The 23976-nt window shown below is 40.7% G+C and overlaps 1 protein-coding gene across 2 annotated transcripts in view; it reads right to left on the reverse strand.

Annotated features, from left to right (window-relative positions):
* The window catches only part of nxf1b (nuclear RNA export factor 1b), a 97270-nt gene that overhangs the window by 37500 nt on the left and 35794 nt on the right, over window positions 1-23976 (reverse strand). For both annotated transcript variants that reach the window (XM_028809795.2, XM_028809811.2), the window contains 6 exons: window positions 14721-14922; window positions 14450-14594; window positions 13827-13910; window positions 13544-13648; window positions 12369-12455; window positions 12204-12273 (listed from right to left, as the gene is read on the reverse strand). In XM_028809795.2, the coding sequence (XP_028665628.1) occupies window positions 12204-12273; window positions 12369-12455; window positions 13544-13648; window positions 13827-13910; window positions 14450-14594; window positions 14721-14922 (693 nt within the window). The remainder of the gene's footprint in view (window positions 1-12203; window positions 12274-12368; window positions 12456-13543; window positions 13649-13826; window positions 13911-14449; window positions 14595-14720; window positions 14923-23976) is intronic.

The raw sequence follows: 23976 nt of genomic DNA on the forward strand, positions 1-23976 counted from the left end.
AAGAAAGCCGACCACAAAGTGATGCATTAACTAGAGACATTTTATGTAACTAACAAGGCTGTGTGCCACCTGAAACTACACATCATTATTTAATCAGGTTGTATGGTTGCCAATATTCAAATGTACTTTGCATATTGTTATTATTTATGATTATCATCAATAATACATTGTTTAAATTGTAACTTAACTCCTGCTCGTCTTTTATGACACCTAATTGCCTGAGGTTATAGATGTAGGAGGGAAGGTGGGGAGAAGTTATATACTATAATAACTTATAAACAGTGGTAAGTGTGGGAGAGATTTGAGGCATTCTGACAAAGGCTACTTATTAATAATACAAAAAGGGGAAAGTAGAGCAATATATTACTCTACCAAGACAAAACAGCCACAAAAGGTCATTGCTAAAGAAGCTGGCTTGTTCACAGAGTGCTGCATCTAAGCATATTAATGGAAAGTTGAGTGGAAGGAAAAAATCTGGCAGAAAAAGGTGCACAAGCAACAGGGATAACCGCAGCTTTCACAGGAGTCAGTGTCAAGAGCCACCACACACAGACTTATCCAGGACATGGGCTACAATTGTCGCATTCGTTGTATCAAGCCACTCCTGGAACCAGAGACAACATCAGAAGCGTCTTACCTGGGCTAAGGAGAAAACAGATGGGACTGTTGTTCAGTGGTTGTTCAAAGTCCTCTTTTCAGATGAAAGTAAATTTTGCATTTCATTTGGAAATCAAGGTCCCAGAGTATGGAGGAAGAGTGTAGAGGCACAGAATCCAAGTTGCTTGTGGTCCAGTGTGAAGTTTCCATAGTCAGTGATGATTTGGAGAGCCATGTCATCTGCTGGTGTTGGTCCACTGTGTTTGGACTTGATAAAAGTCAGCACAGCTGTCTACCAGGAAATTTTAGAGCACTTCATGCTTCTCTCTGCTGACAAGCTTTATGGAGATGCTGATTTCATTTTCCAGCTGGACTTGGCACCTGCCCACACTGCCAAAAGTATCAATACCTGGTTTAATGACCATGGTATCACTGTGCTTGATTTGCCAGCAAACTCGCCTGACCTAAACCCCACTGAGAATCTATGGGGTATTGTCAAGAGGAAGATGAGAGATACCAGACCCAACAATGCATATGAGCTGAAGGCTACTATCAAAGCATCCTGGGCTTCCATAACACCTCAGCAGTACCACAGGCTGATCGCCTCCATGTCACGCTGCATTGATGCAGTAATTCATGCAAAAGGAGCCCTGACCAAGTACTGAGTGTGTACATGGACATACTTTTCAGTAGGGCAACATTTCTATATTAAAAATAACTTTTTTATTGATCTTGTGCAATATTCTAATTTTCTGAGATACTGGATTTTGAGTTATTACCTGTAGGCCATAATCAGAAAAATGAAAAGAAATAAACGCTTGAAATATATCACTCTGAGTGTAATGAATCTATATAAGTTTCACTTTGAAGTTAATTGCTGAAATAAATTAACTTTTCAATGATATTCTAATTTATTGAGATGCATCTGTGTATGTCCAAGGGTTGTCGTCCATATGTAGCAAGATGTGTTGCTAATTACGGTTATTGTTATAGTTTTGGTAAAATATGTAGACTACTGCATTCTTCTAGAGGCCATGTTTCTGCATTTGTAATTTTTTATTTGATGATATAGGCATGCTAGCCATTAACAGTTATAGCTTCACAATCCTTTTGTTTAAGGTCTTTTGATTTTCTAATTTATTGTTTGCACATATTGCAACAGTTTTAATAAAAAGATGCAGACAAAATTAAACCTACTTAAAAATATGTTTCTGAGTTAAGTCTTTCAGATGATATTGTAATTTATTGAGATGTACCTGTACTGAATATTTTAAAAGAAGGTTGGGAGGAAAAGGCAAACCCTTCCACAAATATTAGAATATATAACACAATTATGCGATAGATTCGGAAAGATTCATCCAATTCTAAAAAGTCACATGGAAGAGGCACAAGCAGCACAGGCTCAGTATTATGACTAGGGCATGTCTCTGCGGGAGTTCTGCCTGGGAGAACGTGTCATGGTCCTTGTCCCTACCTCACAATCCAAATTACTGGCTCAATGGCAAGGCCCTTATGATGTTAAGGAGAGGAAACAGCTTGTTGATTTTTGGTGAAACAACCCAATCATCGACCAAGTGTGCAGATTTATCATGTGAACCTGCTGAAACCATGGAAGGACAGGGAGCCTGATCCCCACTCCGATCAGCCCTGCTCATTCTTTGCTCACAAAAATAACCTTAACATCGGACCAGATTTAAGCCCCAAACAACAATGGGAGCTAGAGTCAAGTTATCTTGTCTGTCCTGGGGGTAGTGAGTGAAAAACCGGGAAGGACCTCTCTGATTGCACATAATATTGTGATAGAACCCAGGGTTATAGTTCAGGAATGGAAGTGGAACTTTAGATCAAATGTATGCAAGAACTAAGAGTAATAAAGGAAAGTTAGTCTCTCTGGTCCAGTCCTATCGTCTTGGTTGCAAAGCCTGACGGGAGTTGGAGGTTTTGTAATGACTTCCGTTGACTTAAGTCTCCTAATTTGATGTCTATCCAATGCCATGAGTGGATGATCACCTTAAGAGGCTAGGACAGGCTGAATATTTGACCACACCTGACATGACAAAGAGGTACTTGTAGGTGTCTTTAACGGACTCCGCAAAGGCTAAGACTGTGTTTAGCATCCCTAGTGGTCACTGGCAGTACCATGCCCTTCCATTTGGGTTACATGGGGCACCAGCAACCTTCCAGCGTCTGGTGGATAAAGTGCTCTGTCCTCAAAACTCATATAGTGCTGCCTACTTGGATGACGTGGTCATCTATTCCAGCACATGAGAGGAACACCTCCAGCAGGTCCAAGCGGTATTACGGGCACTAGGTGAGGCTGGACTTCGGATTGAATGAAGCCAAATATTTAGACCACAGTGTTCCAAAATTGATGCCATACTGAAATGGCCTCATCCAAAGACCAAGAGGCAAGTCCAAGCCTTCATCGGCTTAGCGGGCTGTTACCACCAGTCTGTACCCCAGTTTTCTGAGAAAGTGGCACCCTTGACCGATTTTAAAAAGGGCCCCGAACAATGTAGTATGGAATGATATGGCAGAAGCTACACCTAGAGGCTTAAAACAGGCCCTTACATCAGTACCTAACTTTTCTTTACCTTTCATACTCCAGACGGACGCTTTGGACACAGGTCTTGGTGTCATGCTGAGCCAGAGCATCATGTTCCCGAGCCGGAAACTGCTGGAACAGAAAACCAGGTATGCAGCGGTGGAACATGAGGCCTTGGAGGTCAAATGGGCGATTACACAGCTGAGGTACTACCTCTTGGGCTGTGAGTTCACCCTTGTTACAGATCATGCACCTTTATAGTGGATGTTCTTACACAAAGAGTCGAACCTGCAGGTCAAAAGGTGGTTTCTTGACCTACAGCCTTATAAATTCTTGCTCATATATCGACAAGGCTCTCCACACCAATGCTGATGCTCTCTCTCGAGCTCACGACCTTTCTGTCAAGAATACATGACTGAGCTGAGAGGGAGGCAGTGCCACATACGTGCACATGGGAGGCAGCTAAAGGGCTTGAATGAGGGTAATTCCACACCGTACCAGGGGAGGATGGAGTGCATTAACCCTCGCTCTTTATTTCCTGCAGACCAGTCACAGGAAATCCCACCTAACACCGATTACATAATTTCTGGTTCTGTGCCCAATGACCTTATTTCCTCTGCTTAACTTTAAAGCCACCATTTTGTCACTATACATCAGTTCCATCTTGAACTCAATTAAAATAAATTTTGCTTTGCCTGACCAGAAGAAAACCACAATATCCGCAGTGGCTAACCCAAAACTTTTTTTGGCTCTAATCCTTTTTGTTCTAACAATCGATCTATATCTATAGATCTATATCTTTACATGCATATACACACACGAGGGGGTACCCAAAAATAACCGGAATTAAAAAACTTTAGTCTCCTTCAAAGTACTCTCCACTGAATGAATGCACTTGTCCAACAGTTTTCCCACCAGGGGAAAACATTTTTGAAATTTCTTAAGAGGACTGTTGCCCGTTGCCTGCATCGATTTTTCTTTTGACTTCCTCCACAGTACAAAAACAAAATTTAATGCATACTCGTTCTATAGAGATTTTGTTTTCTCGAAGGAAAAAACAGCTGCTGAAACTACGGTGATAATTGAAACTGCTTTTAAAGGAAAAGCACTGTTTTGAAGGAAAATTATTAGCAACTCTAACTGCAGTCATGTCCTCATCAATAAAAATTATAAAGCTAGAGGGCTATGCCCCCTACACGCTTTGCTCGCCAACCTCTGGGTCGGTGCTACATGGTTGCCACTTTGCAGTTCTGCCACTCGCGTATGGGGATGCGGACGTACAATTTAGACAGATTGCTATTTTCATGGGAATTGTTACATGTGCATAATAGAACTAATTTTACATTACAGCAAGTTGCGTTATAAGATTTAGTTTTGTTTGGATTTGACATTAACAAGCAAATATTTTTAAAACTTACACTTTTACTGTTAAACTTCAGTAAAAACAATTTTTTGAATACAATTTTTGTCAATATCACATTGAATTTTGATTCTGTGTTTGGACTTACATCGTGACAACACAACGTATAACTGCCCATGAGTGAATTTAATTTCTTTCTCTCAATTAGATAGACTTTTTCGAAAGTTTGTCTCCGTAATTTGTTAATTGTCTTTGCAAAAGCTATTCTAACGGGAAATTATTAATGTTTTAATACGAATGGCATATCAAGATCTCCTTTGGTGTCTAATGTTATCCGTGGGAGATGTACTACATTACCTTTCTTGGATACATCTTTCTTTCAACAGTAATTCAGGTGGTGGAAGACCGGACGGTGTTAATGGTTATAGATATTCTTTGGGAAAGAAATGTCTCTGGTCTGATGAGACAAAGATTGAACTCTTTGGTGTGACTGCCAGGCGTCACGTTTGGAGGAAACCAGACACCGCTCATCACCAGGCCAATACCATCCCTACAGTGAAGCATGGTGGTGGCAGCATCATGCTGTGGGGATGTTTTTCAGTGGCAGGAACTGGGAGATCAGGATAAAGGGAAAGATGACTACAGCAATGTACAGAGACATCCTGGATGAAAACCTGCTCCAGAGCGCTCTTGACCTCAGACTGGGGAGACGGTTCATCTTTCAGCAGGACAACGACCCTAAGCACACAGCCAAGATATCAAAAGGTGCTGCAAAGAGGAATGTGCGAAACTGGCCAAGAATAGGTGTGCCAAGCTTGTGGCATCATATTCAAAAAGACTTGAGGCTGTAATTGCTGCCAAAGGTGTATCGACAAAGTATTGAGCAAAGGCTATGAATACTTATGTACATGTGATTTCTCAGTTTTTTTAAATTTTTAATAAATTTGCAAAAACCTCAAGTAAACTTTTATCACATTGTCATTATGGGGTGTTGTGTGTAGAATTCGGAGGAAAAAAATGAATTTAATCCATTTTGGAATAAGGCTGTAACATAACAAAATGTGGAAAAAGTGATGCTCTGTGAATACTTTCCGGATGCACTGTATTAATTCAAAATTCAAAAGCCTGAAGTTATAACTGTAAGGTTTTTCACTCATGATTTTCTATCCAAAAGGAAATGGTTTTGTTAACGAGTATATTTTATTTCTCCAGGGCTTGTATTTTATTGACAACAAATTGCTCGTCAACAAAATACAAATATTTTCTGGGGAAAAAAAAAATAAATAAAAAATAAAAAAAAAAACACCTTTTGCCACACTCATTGAGAGATTTACAAGGTCCATATACCTAAGCAGAATGGCGGCTGACAAATCAGTTGTGCTTTATGATTGTCATATGGCAGTGAAGCAATACAAACCTCCAACAATTACTAAGTTGGCTATACCGATACTGTATAACAAGTGAAGTTTAAGGGAAGGTTGACAAAATACCTAGCTGAAAACAGCTGGAGAAAAAAAAAATTGGATGGTTTATTTTTTTTCTTGTTTCATTCACTTCTTAAGATACCTGATGCTACTTTGGATATCTGAAAACAAGCATACATTAAATGGCCACTGTGGTGTCAAGGAGAGAAACATCAGTCAACGTCACTAAGGAATCACACAGCTCACAGCAGTCAGATGGGCTCTGCGTGGCTGACTAATGGAGTGTTCCATTCAGCACGCAACACAAAACGCTTGCCTGTGAGCTAGAGACAAGCAGGCTCATAGCTCACCACAGCGCAAATCATCTAAATTACATATTTCGTAATGCGAGTCCACAGCAATTCACCTGGCAGTAAGGGTGAATTTGCACTATGAACAGGCGGAGGATAGTGGTGACACTACACAGAGAAGGTGAGGGTTGACACAGAGAAATCAGCTGACACCACCAGGGAAGTGCACTACTTGCAGTTGTCAGAGATGGGCTCTGCGCAGCTAATGGCTGGAGCTCTCAATTTATTTCACACCACAAAACACTCGCCTCTGAGCCAGGGAACGTAGGTTTGCTGTTCCCTATAGCGCTTTGAAATGTATAATCACAAATATCCTAAGTAAGTGGAACAGTACAGAATATGCAGGGGTGAAATACTGCATTACAAAGGCCAAACTCAAAGAGCTTCATAAACTCTCGCACCAGCTGCACCAGTCAATGGAAATTAAACCACCAGATTTCATGGAGAGAGCAACAAACAAAAACTACATACACACACACCGCACATAATATAATGTACATAAAATAATGCTGTTTCTTTTGTTTTGTGACTGTACATACACTCATTGTATACTCTATCATTTAAAACTTGTTGTTCTTGTGCATTGGCTACACATATCTGGGTAGCTCAAAATCCTCATAATTACATACTAATTTTTATGGTTCCTTCAGGTGGAGGCGAAACAATGCTTTGCTCAGTAAAGCAGTAACCTATATACATACCACCCCAATTTCACTACGAGCAGGAGGTAAAATTCCGTATATAAACTTTCTTTGACTTAGACAACTTTAGAGATCAACATGGTCAGTAAAAAACAACAAAGCACTGAATAGGATTGTTTCTTTTTTTATCTATAAATACAACATTAAAAGTAAAAAGAGTAAGTGCATTACTTTGGAGCACAGTTGTGTGCTATAGCCATTTAAGGTTAAAAAAAAAAAAAAACCTACAGACCTTAAAGTTCACATATATAGTCATCACAAATTAGCTTATAACCTATGTTTGAGCATAGGAAAAGGTAGGTTAAAAAAAAAGAACCAAGAATCAGAGAACACTTTCAAGTCCAAATTGTTTGCAAAGGGTAGCAGCTTAGGAAACCAACTCAGCAAAACACAGAAAATGTACAAGACTACGTCACATGTAATAGTTTACGAAATATGCTGCTTCTCTCAACTTTAACATACCATGTTTTGCATGAGTAAATGTTACAGTGGGACTAAAGATAACTGAATTGTGCAGTGGAAGTAGTATTTGGTTATTTCAAGAATTTGTTGTTTCCTTTATTCCAGTTAAAGTCTGATGGATAATATGCAAGTATAGTGCAATTTGGTCAACACAAATGATCAGAAACTACACTATATGGCCAAAAGAATGTGAACACCCTTCTACATTATTGAGGTCATGTGTTTCAGCCTCACTCATTGAACAGGTGCATAAAAATAAAGCGCACTGCCATGTAATCTTTATTGACAAAACTGGCAGTAGAATGGATCACACTGAAGAGCTTAATGTTTCTAAACACGGCACTATCACAGGATGCCACCTAAGTTTCCCCAATGATAAGCACCAGCTGGAGCAGCATAAAGCATGCCACCATTGCAATGGAGGCGTGTTCTCTGGAATCATGCTTCACTACCTGGAAGTGTGATGAATGAATCTAGATTTGGCAGATGCCAGGGAAATGCTACATTAAGAACTGTTCAGTGCCGACCGTAAAGTTTGGTAGAGGGAGGAAGGATAACTGTCTGAGGCTGTTCAGGGTTTGGCTAGGCCCCTTGTTCCAGTGAACGGTACTGTTAATGCTATACAGCATACAAAGACAATTTATACAGTGGTGTGCTTCAACATTATGGAAACCGTTTGGGAAAGCCCCTTTACTCTGTCAGCTTAACTGTGCCCTGTGCATAAATCTCGGTCCTTAAACTGCCACATACTTGGGGGTTAATGCACCCCTGGATGCCAAATACTTTTTTGCTGCACTTAAGTAAATGTCACAATTCACAAAGAAAATGGGAAATTTTAATGGAACACATTTTTTTTCATGCAAAGATCATCACAATTACTGCAACACTGATCATTTTACACACTGCCAATGAACTGTAAAAACTTAAAAACTACTGTAACAAACAATTATTATATGTACAAGATGCAACTGACGCCATTGATTAAATTCAGTAAATCACAGAGCCAACTGCACTTGAACTGGCTGCATGCAAGCACACAGAGGCACGCACTGATGCTTGCAGGCTACTCTAGTGCAGCGGTTGAATCCCAGGGCTAGTGGTGCTACAGTTTTGCCGGGGCTGGTAGTGGTCAAGAGCTGGCTGCTCAACGAATACAGCACTGACTGATCAGCTCCGGCGTGCTAGCAGTATTGCTCTGTGTCACCGAATATACTCTGCCCCTGCATGCTGGCAAATTGCACTGAGACATGACTATTGCCAGTTGCAGCATCCAATGAATATACATTATTGAATATACTCAGCTCCGGCGTGCTGACAAATTGCATTGGGAACCTACTATAGCCAGTTCCGGCGGTTTAAGGGTTAAAGATATGGTTTTACAAGTTTGTCCTGGGAAAACTAATGTCTTGCAAGGAACCCTTATCTGAACACTACAAAACACGTTTGGGATAAATTGGAATGCAGACTTTGAGCCAAGCCTTTTTGACCACCATCAGTATTAGATCTCACAAATACTATTTTGGCTAAATCGGCACAAATTCCCCACAAAACAACAGAGCTTATTGTATGAATGTGCGTGCTGCGAGACACATTCAGTGGCACATGCGGTCTATAGTAAGGCAATTTTTGAGAATGTCCCTTCCCTCTCCTAGTAGCTCTACTACCTGGGACAGCGCGGCTGGGACACCAGGAATTGCAACTGTTAAGATGATTAACCCTTTGAATCCTGTCCTCCTCAGCATTTTTGGCACTTATAGCCCTTGCATCCCCAGCAATATAACAATTTTGAAAAACAAAAATTTTGATTTATAGAAGTAAAATTATATGATGATATTATGATAAGCCACAATGTTTCAACAACATATTGCTACTATAAAACAATCTGTATAGTATTAGTCTCGCAGTTTCATCATTTTCTACTGACCATTGTAAGGATCTAACTTCAAAACTGCACCTTTGAGTAATATGCTTCAAAACTGTTCTTCGTGCCAGAAGCAATGCACAAGAACTGTTCACATGATTTTCACCATCTTCAAATCAATCACCCCATGGGGCTCTCGCTTCTGCATGATGCAACAAGCTGTGAGGACAGTGTCCAGTGTTGAGTTTGACTAGGGTGGTACACCTACCACACCGTAACGTACATGTCATTAGGCAAGGTCAAGGAGGAAAGAAATTTCCCATTGAACAGAAGGGCAAAAGCTCTCTTTGTCTGCTTGTACTTCTCTGCATACATTAAGCATTTGTTGTTTTGAGTTGCTCCCATGTTAAAGTACAACTGAAATGCTTTGTCTTCTTTCTTGAAACCCATTAGAAAAAACAAAACTAGCCTGCAGCCAAAAATAAAAACAGCAGTGTAACTTGTGTACAGTTGTGCTTGAAAGTTTGTGACCCCTTTAGAATTTTCTATATTTCCGCATAAATATGACATAAAACCATCAGATTTTCACTCAAGTCCTAAAAGTAGATAAAGAGAAACCAGTTAAACAAATGAGACAAAAATATTATACTTGGTCATTTATTTATTAAGGAAAATGATAGAATATTACATATCTGTGAGTGGCAAAAGTATGTGAACCTTTGCTTTCAGTATCTGGTGTGACCCCCCTTTGCAGCAATAACTGCAACTAAACGTTTCCGGTAACTGTCAATCAGTCCTGCACACCGGCTTGGAGAAATTTTAGCCCATTCCTCCGTACAGAACAGCTTCAACTCTGGGATGTTGGTGGGTTTCCTCACATTAACTGCTCGCTTCAGGTCCTTCCACAACATTTCGATTGGATTAAGGTCAGGACTTTGACTTGGCCATTCCAAAACATTAACTTTATTCTTCTTTAACCATTCTTTGGTAGAACGACTTGTGTGCTTAGGGTCGTAGTCTTGCTGCATAACCCACCTTCTCTTGAGATTCAGTTCGTGGACAGATGTCCTGACATTTTCCTTTAGAATTCTCCGATATAGTTCAGAATTTATTGTTCCATCAATGAAGGCAAGCCGTCCTGACCCAAATGCAGCAAAACAGGCCCAAATCATACTACCACCATCACCATGTTTCACAGATGGGATAAGGTTCTTATGCTGGAATGCAGTGTTTTCCTTTCTCTAAACATAACGCTTTTCATTTAAAGCAAAAAGTTCTATTTTGGTCTCATCCATCCACAAAACATTATTCCAATAGCCTTCTCGTTTGTCCATGTGATCTTTAGCAAACTGCAGACGAGCAGCAATGTTTTTTTTTTTTGGAAAGCAGTGGCTTTCTCCTTGCAACCCTGCCATGTACACCATTGTTATTCAGTGTTCTCCTGATGGAGGACTCGTGAACATGAACATTAGCCAATGTGAGAGAGGCCTTCAGTTACTTAGAAGTTACCCTGGAGTCCTTTGTGACCTCGTCGACTATTACACACCTTGCTCTTGGAGTGATCTTTGTTGGTCGACCACTCCTGAGAAGGGTCTTAAATTTCCTCCATTTGTACACAATCTGACTGATTGTGGATTGGTAGAGTCCAAACTCTTTAGAGATGGGTTTTGTAAACTTTTCCAGCCTGATGAGCAACAACTCTTTTTCTGAGGTCCTCAGAAATCTCCTTTGTTCGTGCCATGATACACTTCCACAAACATGTGTTGTGAAGAGCAGACTTTGATGGATCTCTGTTCTTTAAATAACACAGGGTGCCCACTCACACCTGATTGTCATCCCACTGATTGAAAACACCCGACTCTAATTTCACCTTCAAACTAACTGCTAATCCTAGAGGATCACATACTTTTGCCACTCACAAATATGTAATATTCGATCATTTTCCTCAATAAATAAATGACCAAGTATAATATTTTTGTCTCATTTGTTTAACTGGTTTCTCTTTATCTACTTTTAGGACTTGAGTGAAAATCTGATGATGGTTTAGGTCATATTTATGCAGAAATATAGAAAAAAAGGGTTCACAAACTTTCAAGCACAACTGTAAGCTGCCTAACAGAATATGTAGACAGCAGTTTATTACATGCGTAGTCTAATAGTGTAAAGGCTGGCATTCTGGCCAACCAGATTATAACAGCAGACAGGTGTAGAGGTCTTTCGGGAATATGTCTCTACGGCAGCAGACTGCAAGATTTAGACAGAAGAGTAGCATAACAGATATGCATAAGCTGTATTTCAGAGCAGCAAGTCTGGATAGAAGACATGTGGGCCGCCATACCGGCCTTTCAGGTATGCAACACTTTGTGGCTGGCCCCAAAATCAGCTGGCTGGATTCAAAGGGTTAACTGAGCTGAGCTTACTATACAGCTGCCGGTTACATTATACATATTATATATATATATATATATATATATATATATATATATATACATACACACACACACACTTAATAAATTTTATACACACACACAAATATTTATATACATCACACACACTCCGACATTGCATTTATTAATCTTGTTACACAAAATTGAACAAGTAGAGGTGAGCGAGTAACATCTGTCATCACACAATTTCCATATTATACAGTTATTCCTTTTTATAATTCACTTCCTTTGTCTGTTACCTTTTGTTCTAGGTGCTCAACTGTATCAACGGACCATACAAGTACATATATTAAACAACTTTCATTTGGGTCTATTGAACCACAGTTACATCACTGCTCTGGAAAAAAGAAATGACTTCTGTATGGGTACAGAATAAATGCAGGAGCATTGACTGCACAAAATGTATCACAATACTCACTCTTAAGAACACAGCCTTGCTCAACTCATTCCACATACCTGGATCACTTCGGAGGTTGCTCAAATCAAGTGCTTGTTGAGTCCTATCATATCGCTTACTCATGCATTGCTGAAAGGGAGACATTATTAAAATTTTACAAAAAAGTAAAGAGCACAAAAACAAAAAAGGCTTCCTTATAGTGTTCTTAATGTCATTACTCATACCTTTAAGATTTCTACTGCCTCAGGTTTCAGGAGCTCTTGCCTAACAACAGAGGATGGTGGAGAAGAGGACCGTACCAGGATTATAAGCTTTAAAAAAAAAAAAAAAAATTAACATATTATATATATATATATATATATATCTCCATCCACTTCTGTAAATAGAGTATTTTGTAAAGTCTAAATTTAAAATTACCTGAAAAATACTAACCTAACTAAAAACGAGTTCAAGCAAAGTCAAGCCTTTTTTTATCTATTTATTAACTGATTAATGTTTGATAAACCATAACATGATTTATCTACAGAGAGATTAAAGATTCTGGCAATTTTTACAATTGTTGAAGTAAGCTCTACACATCACAGAGAGAGAGAGAGAACGTTTTAAAAAAGAAAAAGAAAAAAAAAAAGAGAACCTTTCCTTTCTAATACAATCTAAGAAAAAAGGAAAAATGTGAGACGTACCAAATACGGCAGAAAATGAACCACAAGACTAGGAGAAAGCAAAAGAACCCTATGCCACTGATCCGATACTCAAGACCCAACCAGCCATAAAACACTCATGTTCTGTATTTTTTACATCATTAAAATACACACACACACGCCAGTAGCTTCATGGCCATTATCAATACACTACTTTCCCTGGCAAATATCATAATTAATTCAAGAGCACAAAACATATCACTGCTATCACCATGGCTTACAGCTTTCTTTAGTAACACAAGGGTTCCCCTGTGTCCAAGTACTCTTTAAAATAACCAGATTTAAAGCATCACAATCCCACCAAACCCAAGTAGGATCCCTTTGTTAGTACTTGCTCACCCCGATGACCTGGGTCACTAGTAGCTATCCGCAGATCCATAGCACAAACTATAATGGCATAACATAGTGCTTCCTTGGGGACAGCAGGCTATGGCAGTAACCAAAAATGCAATTTGACCCGCACCATACGTCTTCCTCTTTATGATCGCTAATAGGACTTAATCTGTGGTCACGGGCCACATTTTCTTTTGGATAAAAATGATGAGCTAGTCAACTCTCTCCAAAGTAAAATGGTTCGAACTTACTTTTACAAAAAACTAAGAATTAAGACTCCACTATTAAACTCATTTGACAAAGTACCTTTGTACTTTAAAACAGAGTGGAAAACTAGACTTGTCAAGATCGTTAATTGACAATACCTTAAAATTTTCTTTGTCTCTGATTTTCTTGGAACTAGCTTTTAAAGCATTTGCGATATTTGAATCTTCCACGTAAAATACAGCTTTTTGGCCTTCATAATGAAGCTATAAGAAAAGACAGTTTAAACAAAAATAATTAGAAATTGTGTTTTTCTTAAAACTTAAAAGCATATTGATGATAAATATTTATAAATACAGCTTTACAACTATACTTTAGATGGAAGGGGGAAATGGAGCGTTGCACACAACCCACAATGAAGGGAAAAACTAACAAATTACTTGCCTGCACGGGTTCAAATGGAGCCATACACAACCCCTGAAGCGTAGACAGCAGCCAGGAGTTTGAATACTTTTTTCCAAATGGGATCTGTAAAAGAAACATTCCAAAAGTCCAAAATAATGTATTTAAAATACAAACCTTTCAATGTTTAAATTCCACTGACAAATAAAGCCAGAGTATTTTAGAGACCAACAATTAAAAATTAAAAAAAGTCTTATTGTTAATAAATCATTTTAAATCTTAAGTTAAGAATCGAAAAACAGCAAAATATCTGCTTGCTTAGCAATTAATGTTGTTATACTGGAATCACTGTTAAGTTCTATATCATCTGGATTTTTGGGTTACCCATCTCTGACCGCAAGTAGTAAAAGTTTGTTGCTGATGTGAATGCCATTTCATCTTTGCTGAAATTTAACACTGCTAGCTGAGGCTGGCTGCTAATTGCAGAATCACGCCTCCGTTCAAGGACCAATGTTAGAAATCAGCAAAGATAACACACTATTGGCAACAAACTTATTGCTTTCTCACATGTACTCCGACATGCAAAACTTCTCACCTCCTTAGCTATTATTATTTGGAATTAAAAAATTGTATGAATAGATAATATAAATATATACATTGCTTACAGTGACTTTAAACCAGCCTTTTCGGGAGGAACCTTCACGAGGCGACAGGCGAAGCCCACTCAGGTTGTTTGATGTTCCAGCTCTGTCTCTGTCATTATCATGTCTCTCTTCACCTCGTCGTCCAGGTCTAGTCCCATAAGGCATACTAAGAAAACAAAAAAATTTAAATTTACTATATTTAAGAAAGCCAAAATTAAGCTAACTAGCTCCTTACATATTAAGAGAGATTCTAAGCTATAACTATTACTTTGTAATGTATAGTTAAACTTACTACCGTCGTTGGCCAGAATCATGTAAACTTTCACTCATTGAAACATCACCATCATCATCATCCTCATAACGTGAGCGTGGTCCAGGAGCACCTCCACCACGGTACCGCTGTCTTGATGTCTGTTCACTGTACATCTTTCCCCGAAATGGACCTCTGCCCTTTTTGGTGCGAAATGTGGGGCCACCAACACGGTCATCATGCTCTGAGTTAAAAATTATATCAAAACAGTGCACTGAGGCCAGTTAAAGAGCAAATACTTTCCCCCAAAATACATTAGATTATTTTAAATCAATTAAAATTTGCCATTTTTACAAAACATTTCTGAGATTAATTTCACTTTTTAGGTTTCCATCAACAGCTGAGACCGATTAAACTATTTTAAAAAATAAATAAAAATTATAGCAATTCTCAACAACCCACTTGCTATACATTAAATACAATATGCAAATTTTTTTTTTTTTTTTTTTTTTTTTTTTTTTTTTTTTTAAAACTGTGCTTGTGACTAAAATTTCCTAAAGTGAGAGTTTGGCAGCACTGTCTGATAACAAGCACTGGCATCTTGTTTTTGGTATTATGGTCAATTTTTTTAGAACTCCTTTAGAATGAATTTACAACTCTACCTTTCATACTCAAATTCTAACATAAGATTGATGAATTTATACTGTAAACCTATGCAACCTACAGAATAACTAGGGGAACACAACCATAAAGCAATTTGTATGTACATTTCCATAAAAAAAAAAATTCAGTGAGACACCTTGGAAACAAAGGAACTAGCAACAACCCTAAGAGAATAAGACCTCTGTTTACATTGCAACCTACCCAGAGGATGCCAATATCTTCAACACTTTACAGTTCTCCATTGGGGAAGTAGTTAGTGATGTTACTCCACAAAAAAAAGCACCAGGGCATGTACAAACTACAGACATCATTGATTGTCTAAAACAAACCTATATTAATATGGGACAACACATATTTATTTCCCCCCTGCCAATGATCCAAAGGAGGGGGGGGGAGCAGTACACAAAATTACGTTCAACTATTTATTACAGAAACTAATTTCAACCACCTATCAAACATACGACAAAGGAAATACCTGGGCTAACTGTTTCAGGAATTCACTGGGATTTATTCAGGGTGATCTGCAATTTTTTCATGCTGGCAGCATTCACACATGAACATCTCATTCAAGGTATTAAGGACCATAAAAGGTGCACAGTGCTATTTGCACAATTTTTTAACTGTTATTTACATCATCTACTGAAGTAAACTCTAACAGCTCTTTTAGTGCCTGCACTACTGCTTGTAAACCATTACTATATGGTTTTCTCTTTTTTGGATAAATTAACTATTTTTACCTTCACTTGCGGCACAAGGAAGAATATTTTATGGTAAGGCATTTTAACAATCCCCTTTTCTGTCTAGGCATAATTTTCTAATTAATTAAAACTACATTGATGGAAGAGTAGGTAAAGACAGCAAATCATCATCTCTCGGTTTCTTTACCCCGACAATTATAAATGTCAATTCATGTGCTAGCTTACTAATTGTAACACCCAGCAATAAAGATATGAAATTAGTGTTAAGGGAAATATCTGAAATAACTTCCTGCTTTAACTTATGATCACAAAATGTCCCCAACACTTACAAGTAACAAGTCTCTGACCACTCATTGAACCTTGCATGCTGGAACATCAAAAGGTCTCAATCATGACCTAAAGAGAAAAAGGGATTCTCCTATCTCACAGGCTTAAAGGCCAATATAGCATTTATACAGGAGATTTACTTAACAAGGACCAGTATTGACTGAAAAGAGACTGGAGCAGGTAAACCCTCATTGCAGATGTAATAAGAAAAACATGGGTATGGGAATTAAATCCATAACATAATTTCACTTGAAGCAACAGATGTAGCGTTCAATACTGAAGGGTGCTGTGTCATGGCAGGGAATTTATTCAAATCTAAAGTAATTCTGGTAAACATATATGCACCTAATGTGGATGACAGAATTTATGCAAAACGTATTAGCACTAGTTACGAATATAAGCACTCATAAAATCATAACAGCTTGATAATTTAACTGCACTTTAAACGTAGACTTGGACAGGTCCTCAAATATAGCTGCAAAGATAACTGCACATTTCATTGCGGTTCTCAATCTATAAGAACCATGGAGATTTTTATATCCAAAGTCAAGAGAATATTTTTTATTCTAGCCCATAAATGGATCAAGGTTTTCATTTACTCATATTTATCCAATAAAATATGAAATTTGCTCTCAGTTGCAACCAATAAAAGACAAATTAAATAAAAACAGACAATGGGTTAAAAACTTGCACAGTATTTCTAACATATTTAGATAACCTGAAAAAACATCATTTGCTAAGTACTTTTAGCAACAGTAGTGCATCTTTACCTAAAATGGCTACATGACACACATCAAAACTTCTACATTTCTAGAATTTTATCATCTCTGATATTCATTGTTAAAAAGATGTATGCCACTAGGAAGAAAGGAATTTTTGTATCAATTTGAATGGGTTTTTAACCCTTTAACCGCCAACTCCCTAAATATTCCCCACGCCAGGCGAAATCTGAACAATTTTCGTTTTTTTACTTTTTTACATTTTTTTTACATTTTTTACATTTATTCAAGCAGTATTGACCACTAAATGTTGTGCAAGTTCTAGAAATGGGCAAACACATAATAAAACACAAAATGTACCTTTTCTCAGGCTTCTGGATTTATTGTCTACTACAAAACGGAACAGTCAAAAGTAATTCAAAAGTCAAAAGTAGTTCAGTCAATCATAGTTTCATTCCCAGTATTTGAGTTTGCTGTGCCACATGCCAAAGCAGGGAACTGCACAAAGTCCTGGATTGCTGGGACACTTTGAGCAGAAGGTCTTGACGTCTCTACGCTGACCCTTCTTTGAACAGACACGACAGCGTTTTTCTGAAAGTCCAAAGTCCTTACATTCATCTGGCAACACTGCTGAAATACTACTCATAGGATCCTCTTTGCCAGTGTATACACGAAATCTATAAATGTAACCTGAATTCTCAGCTAAGCAAAACATCTTGATACCAAACCGTGCCCTTTTCAATGGTAGATACTGTCGAAACTGTAAGCGGCCCTTCCACAACAATAAACTTTCATCAACTGCAACTGACGGTCCTGGCATGTAGGGCAACTGAAATGCTTCAAATAAATGATCAATCAAAGGACGTAGCTTGAACAAGTGGTCGCGGTTTGGATCTTTCTTATCTGGCTCATTTCTGTTGTCATTCAAATGAAAGAATTTCAGCAGCAAAGAGAATCGGTTACATGTCATGACAGCTGCAAAAATAGGTGTTGCATACATAGGATCTGTAGACCAGTACATCTCAATATCTGGTTTTCTGATTATTCCCATCAACATCAAAATCCCAATGAATTTTTTCATTTCGCTTTCATCAGTTACAAACCAAGCACGAACACGGGAATGTGGAGGTAAATTGGGATTTTTCTCAATAAACTGTGCTGCATACAGATTTGTCTGATGAACAAAATGTCTGATCAAATCAGGTGACACAAACAGCTCATAAAACTGCTCAGCAGTGTAATTGTTTACATCAACAATAAAGCCACACGTTACCTCAAACGGATGCAGAAAAGGTAGTTCACCACGGGCAGCAGTCCAGTTGAGATGCTGGGGATACACCCACTCAGCGCCGTCATCCGATGCGTCTTCATTCACAGTATCAAGCAGCGCACGTTGCTGCTCATCAGTCGCTAAAATCTTCTTCAGAACTGCTACAATCATGATCAGAACTGTCCAAAATCGCCTGCAAAGCCTCACTTGAAGTCAGTTTACGTTTCGCCATATTCACAGCTTTCACTTTCGAATCACATCACGTGATCGGCCAATACAAGCGCAGAGTTGTCGAAATACAACGTAGTAATAATACCCACGCCAAACTGTCAGTTGTACTACGTGCCAGGCATTCACATAACCACAGGCAAATGTGCCGGATAATTCCGGCAGTATGGCGTTAGCAATAAAACAACGGTGCTGGATATATCCGGCAGAGGGCGGTTAAGGGGTTAAAGGGACTGTAATACCCGATTTACTGAAGGTAAAAGATATTCGTGTAATAATTGTCTGTAATCCGTTGAGACAATTTCGTGTTTTTTTTTTTTTTTTTTTTTTGTTTTGTTTTTTTTTTTTTTAAACTCGCTTCACTCGCCAACCCCCGTGTTTGGTTTTCCAGATACACACTTTTAAGATTTTTTTTTCTTTGAATTGTTGCTATTTCATTAGTTTCACTTTTATTTCAGAACTTCTGTAAAAACAGCATTTGTAATCTTGCGAGTCCCAATATGCTGAATCTTTTTAATGAGGTCAGGATAGGTTTCTCTGTTAGGAATTTCAGCACAGACAAAACGATCTACATCATCAGCAGTTACTTTTTTACTTTGTTAAAAAAAAAAAAAAAAAATTAAGAGTTCTGCATTGGACTCCTGTCTGTAAAGTCGTGCTATTTTCCTCTCACAGTTCCAAAAGTACAAAGTGATACAAGGTGATACCCCAGCTTTTGTCTAGGTTTTTGTACAAGGGCTAGACAGAACATTTTTGACTCCTGGGGTAAATGTAGCTTTTTAAATAAGCAGACAGATAAATATATATACGTGAACAAAGTAACCAATAAATGCATGTGCGGTAAACTCCATCCATTGTCTCCCGCCTATCTGAGGTCGGGTCGCGGGGGCAGCAGCCCGAGCAGAGATGCCCAGACTTCCCTCTCCCCGGCCACTTCTTCTAGCTCTTCCGGGAGAATCCCAAGGCGTTCCCAGGCCAGTCAAGAGACATAGTCCCTCCAGCGTGTCCTGGGTCTTCCCCGGGGCCTCCTCCCGGTTAGACGTGCCCGGAACACCTCACCAGGGAGGCGTCCAGGAGGCATCCTGATCAGATGCCCGAGCCACCTCATCTGACTCCTCTCGATGCGGAGGAGCAGCGGCTCTACTCTGAGCCCCTCCCAGATGACTGAGCTTCTCACCCTATCTTTAAGGGAGAGCCCAGACACCCTGCAGAAGAAACTCATTTCAGCCACTTGTATTCGCGATCTCATTCTTTCGGTCACTACCCATAGTTCATGACCATAGGTGAGGGTAGGAACATAGATCGACTGGTAAATTGAGAGCTTCGCCTTGCGGCTCAGCTCCTTTTTCACCATGACAGACCGATGCAGCTCCCGCATTACTGCGGATGGCGCACCGATCCGCCTGTTGATCTCACGCTCCATTCTTCCCTCACTCGTGAACAAGACCCCGAGATACTTGAACTCCTCCACTTGGGGCAGGATCTCGCTACCAACCCTGAGAGGGCACTCCACCCTTTTCCGGCTGAGGACCATGGTCTCGGATTTGGAGGTGCTGATTCTCATCCCAGCCGCTTCACACTCGGCTGCGAACCGATCCAGAGAGAGCTGAAGATCATAGCCTGATGAAGCAAACAGGACAACATCATCTGCAAAAAGCAGTGACCCAATCCTGAGCCCACCAAACCGGACCCCCTCAACGCCCTGGCTGCGCCTAGAAATTCTGTCCATAAAAGTTATGAACAGAATCGGTGACAAAGGGCAGCCCTGGCGGAGTCCAACTCTCACTGGAAATGGGTTCGACTTACTGCCGGCAATGCGGACCAAGCTCTGGCACCGATTGTACAGGGACCGAACAGCCCTTATCAGGGGGGCCGGTACCCCATACTCTCGGAGTACCCCCCACAGGATTCCCCAAGGGACACGGTCGAATGCCTTTTCCAAGTCCACAAAACATATGTAGACTGGTTGGGCAAACTCCCATGCACCCTCCAGGACCCTGCTAAGGGTATAGAGCTGGTCCACTGCTCCGCGACCAGGACGAAAACCACACTGTTCCTCCTGAATCCGAGGCTCGACTATCCGACGGACCCTCCTCTCCAGGACCCCTGAATAGACTTTTCCAGGGAGGCTGAGGAGTGTGATCCCTCTGTAGTTGGAACACACCCTCCGATCCCCCTTCTTAAAGAGGGGGACCACCACCCCGGTCTGCCAATCCAGAGGCACTGTCCCTGATGTCCATGCGATGTTGCAGAGGCGTGTCAACCAAGACAGCCCTACAACATCCAGAGCCTTGAGGAACTCCGGGCGTATCTCATCCACCCCCGGGACCCTGCCACCAAGGAGTTTTTTGACCACCTCGGTGACCTCAGTCCCAGAGATGGGGGAGCCCACCTCTGAGTCCCCAGGCTCTGCTTCCTCATTGGAAGGCATGTTAATGGGATTGAGGAGGTCTTCGAAGTACTCCCCCCACCGACCCACAACGTCCCGAGTCGAGGTCAGCAGTGCACCATCCCCACCATATACAGTGTTGACACTGCACTGCTTCCCCTTCCTGAGACGCCGGATGGTGGACCAGAATCTCCTCGAAGCCATCCGAAAGTCGTTCTCCATAGCCTCCCCAAACTCCTCCCACGCCCGAGTTTTTGCCTCAGCAACCACCAAAGCCGCATTCCGCTTGGCCTGCCGGTACCTATCAGCTGCCTCCAGGGTCCCACAGGACAAAAGGGTCCTGTAGGACTCCTTCAGCTTGACGGCATCCTTCACCGCCGGTGTCCACCAATGGGTTCGGGGATTGCCGCCACGACAGGCAACGACCACCTTACGGCCACAGCTCCGGTCAGCTGCCTCAACAATAGAGGCACGGAACATGGCCCATTCAGACTCAATGTCCCCCACCTCCCTCGGGATGTGGTCGAAGTTCTGCCGGAGGTGGGAGTTGAAGCTACTTCTGACAGGGGGCTCTGCCAAACGTTCCCAGCAGACCCTCACAACACGTTTGGGCCTACCACGCCTGACCGGCATCCTCCCCCACCATCGAAGCCAACTCACCACCAGGTGGTGATCAGTTGACAGCTCCGCCCCTCTCTTCACCCAAGTGTCCAAGACATGTGGCCACAAGTCCGACGACACGACCACAAAGTCGATCATCGAACTGAGGCCTAGGGTGTCCTGGTGCTAAGTGCACATATGAACACCCCTATGCTTGAACATGGTGTTCGTTATGGACAATCCGTGACGAGCACAGAAGTCCAATAACAAAACACCGCTCGGGTTCAGATCGGGGGGGCCATTCCTCCCAATCACGCCCTTCCAGGTCTCACTGTCATTGCCCACGTGAGCATTGAAGTCTCCCAGCAGAACGAGGGAGTCCCCAGAAGGTATGCCCTCTAGCACCCCCTCCAGGGACTCCAAAAAGGGTGGGTACTCCGAACTGCTGTTCGGTGCATATGCACAAACAATTAGGACCTGTCCCCCCACCCGAAGGCGAAGGGAGGCTACCCTCTCGTATAAGTATACCCACACCCGCTCGGTGCCTCTCACCGGGGGCAACTCCAGGGTGGTACAGAGCCCAGCCCCTCTCAAGGAGATTGGTTCCAGAGTCCAAGCTGTGCGTCCACCCCTCCTTTAACCACCACCTTATCGAGGTGGAGGGGTTTGCGTGTCCCAATAATCCTAGGAGCTCTGTTGTCCGGGGCTTTATGCCCCTGGTAGGGCCACCCAAGGCAAACTGGTCCTAGGTGAGGGATGAGACAAAGAGCGGTTAAACAAACCTCCTATGATGAAAAACAATTTTGGACGGCGTTTTCCCTTGCCCAGACGCGGGTCACCGGGGCCCCACTCTGGAGCCAGGCCTGGAGGTGGGGCTCGATGGCGAGCGCCTGGTGGCCGGGCCTGCACCCATGGGGCTCGGCCGGGCACAGCCCGAAGAGGCAACGTGGGTCCCCCTTCCCATGGGCTCACCACCTATGGGAGGGGCCAAGGAGGTCTGGTGCAGTGTGAGTTGGGTGGTGGCCGAAGGCGGGGACCTTGGCGGTCCGATCCTCGGCTACAGAAGCTGGCTCTTGGGACGTGGAATGTCACCTCTCTGAAGGGGAAGGAGCCTGAGCTAGTGCGTGAAGTTGAGAGGTTCCGGCTAGATATAGTCGGACTCACCTCGACGCGGTAAACTCCGTTTTTGAAATTCTCAAGATTCTTTATTTGTCACATGCATAGTTACAGTGAAAAGCATCCTGATCCGCTTATCAAAAACTGTGCAAAGTTAGAAGAATATCAGTTAAATTAACAAAAAGTCATAGATTGAAAGATAACAGTATAGTAGAACATAAGTAAAATTATGTGAATAAAGTAGAATTAAGTGATAAGGTGCAATAGTGTAGTAATTATTGTGCAAAACCAAAGTTAGATTGGTGCATAGTTAAATGAGGCAGTTTGTTTGTTTGCGCTACTGCAATCTTCTCTTTTTTTATATTTTCTAATTTTCCTACTTTCATATCCTTTAACTTTCTCCACATGTGTATAGCGCCGTTTGTTTTTTTTTTTGAGCCTTTCTAATTTTACTGGTTTCATAGTCTCTAACCTGCTCTGCATGTGTTTTGCGCCAACGTTTGTAAACGTCATTATGAAGTTCTACTTTGTCATTTTACTCATTGTCTTAATTCTGAGCTGTACAGTACAATACATAGAACTAGGGGTGGGTGGTATGACCAAAATTCTATATCACGGTATTTTTCTAAATTATCCCGGTTTCACAGAATTCAACGGTATTTTTTTCCCCCATGCATGAGTGGATGTTAACCACATTTTCCACTGCAATTACTGGCTAAAAATAACCTATTCCACTGTCAAAAGTATTGTACATTGTACAAAAAACATTTTAATGTGTACACAAGTATTAATACAGGTTTGCATTGCCCCATAAAGTGATAGTTTTCAAGGGGGTGGCACTAATGGAGAAGGTATAACATTGCATGACAGATGCAGTCAAAATATAGAACCTTTTTATTGAACAAATTTTGCAAAAACTTAACTATAAAATTTTGACAACATATTTTCAACCATACAAAGAGGCATTTAGACTTAGTAAAATATCCAGAAGTGCTTGTCAAAAGTTGTATTGCACCGAATGTGTCTTAGAAAAGGAATAAACAGTAAATATCTTTTGTAAACCAACTACACTTTGTTAATGTTAACAATCTCTGTCCACTGACACGTTAAAGTGACTTTTTAAACAACTTTATCATCATTAAACTGAATATTTAAACTAATAAATAATAACAATAAAATAAATAATAGTATTATTACTGATAGTTGCACTATTACTTCAAGACTTTAGGCCCAGGTGCATTACACAGTATTCACCAAATTAAAATAAAACAAGTGCAACTTGGTGATG

The sequence above is a fragment of the Erpetoichthys calabaricus genome, chromosome 1 (genome assembly GCF_900747795.2).
Source record: "Erpetoichthys calabaricus chromosome 1, fErpCal1.3, whole genome shotgun sequence".
NCBI lineage: Eukaryota > Metazoa > Chordata > Cladistia > Polypteriformes > Polypteridae > Erpetoichthys > Erpetoichthys calabaricus.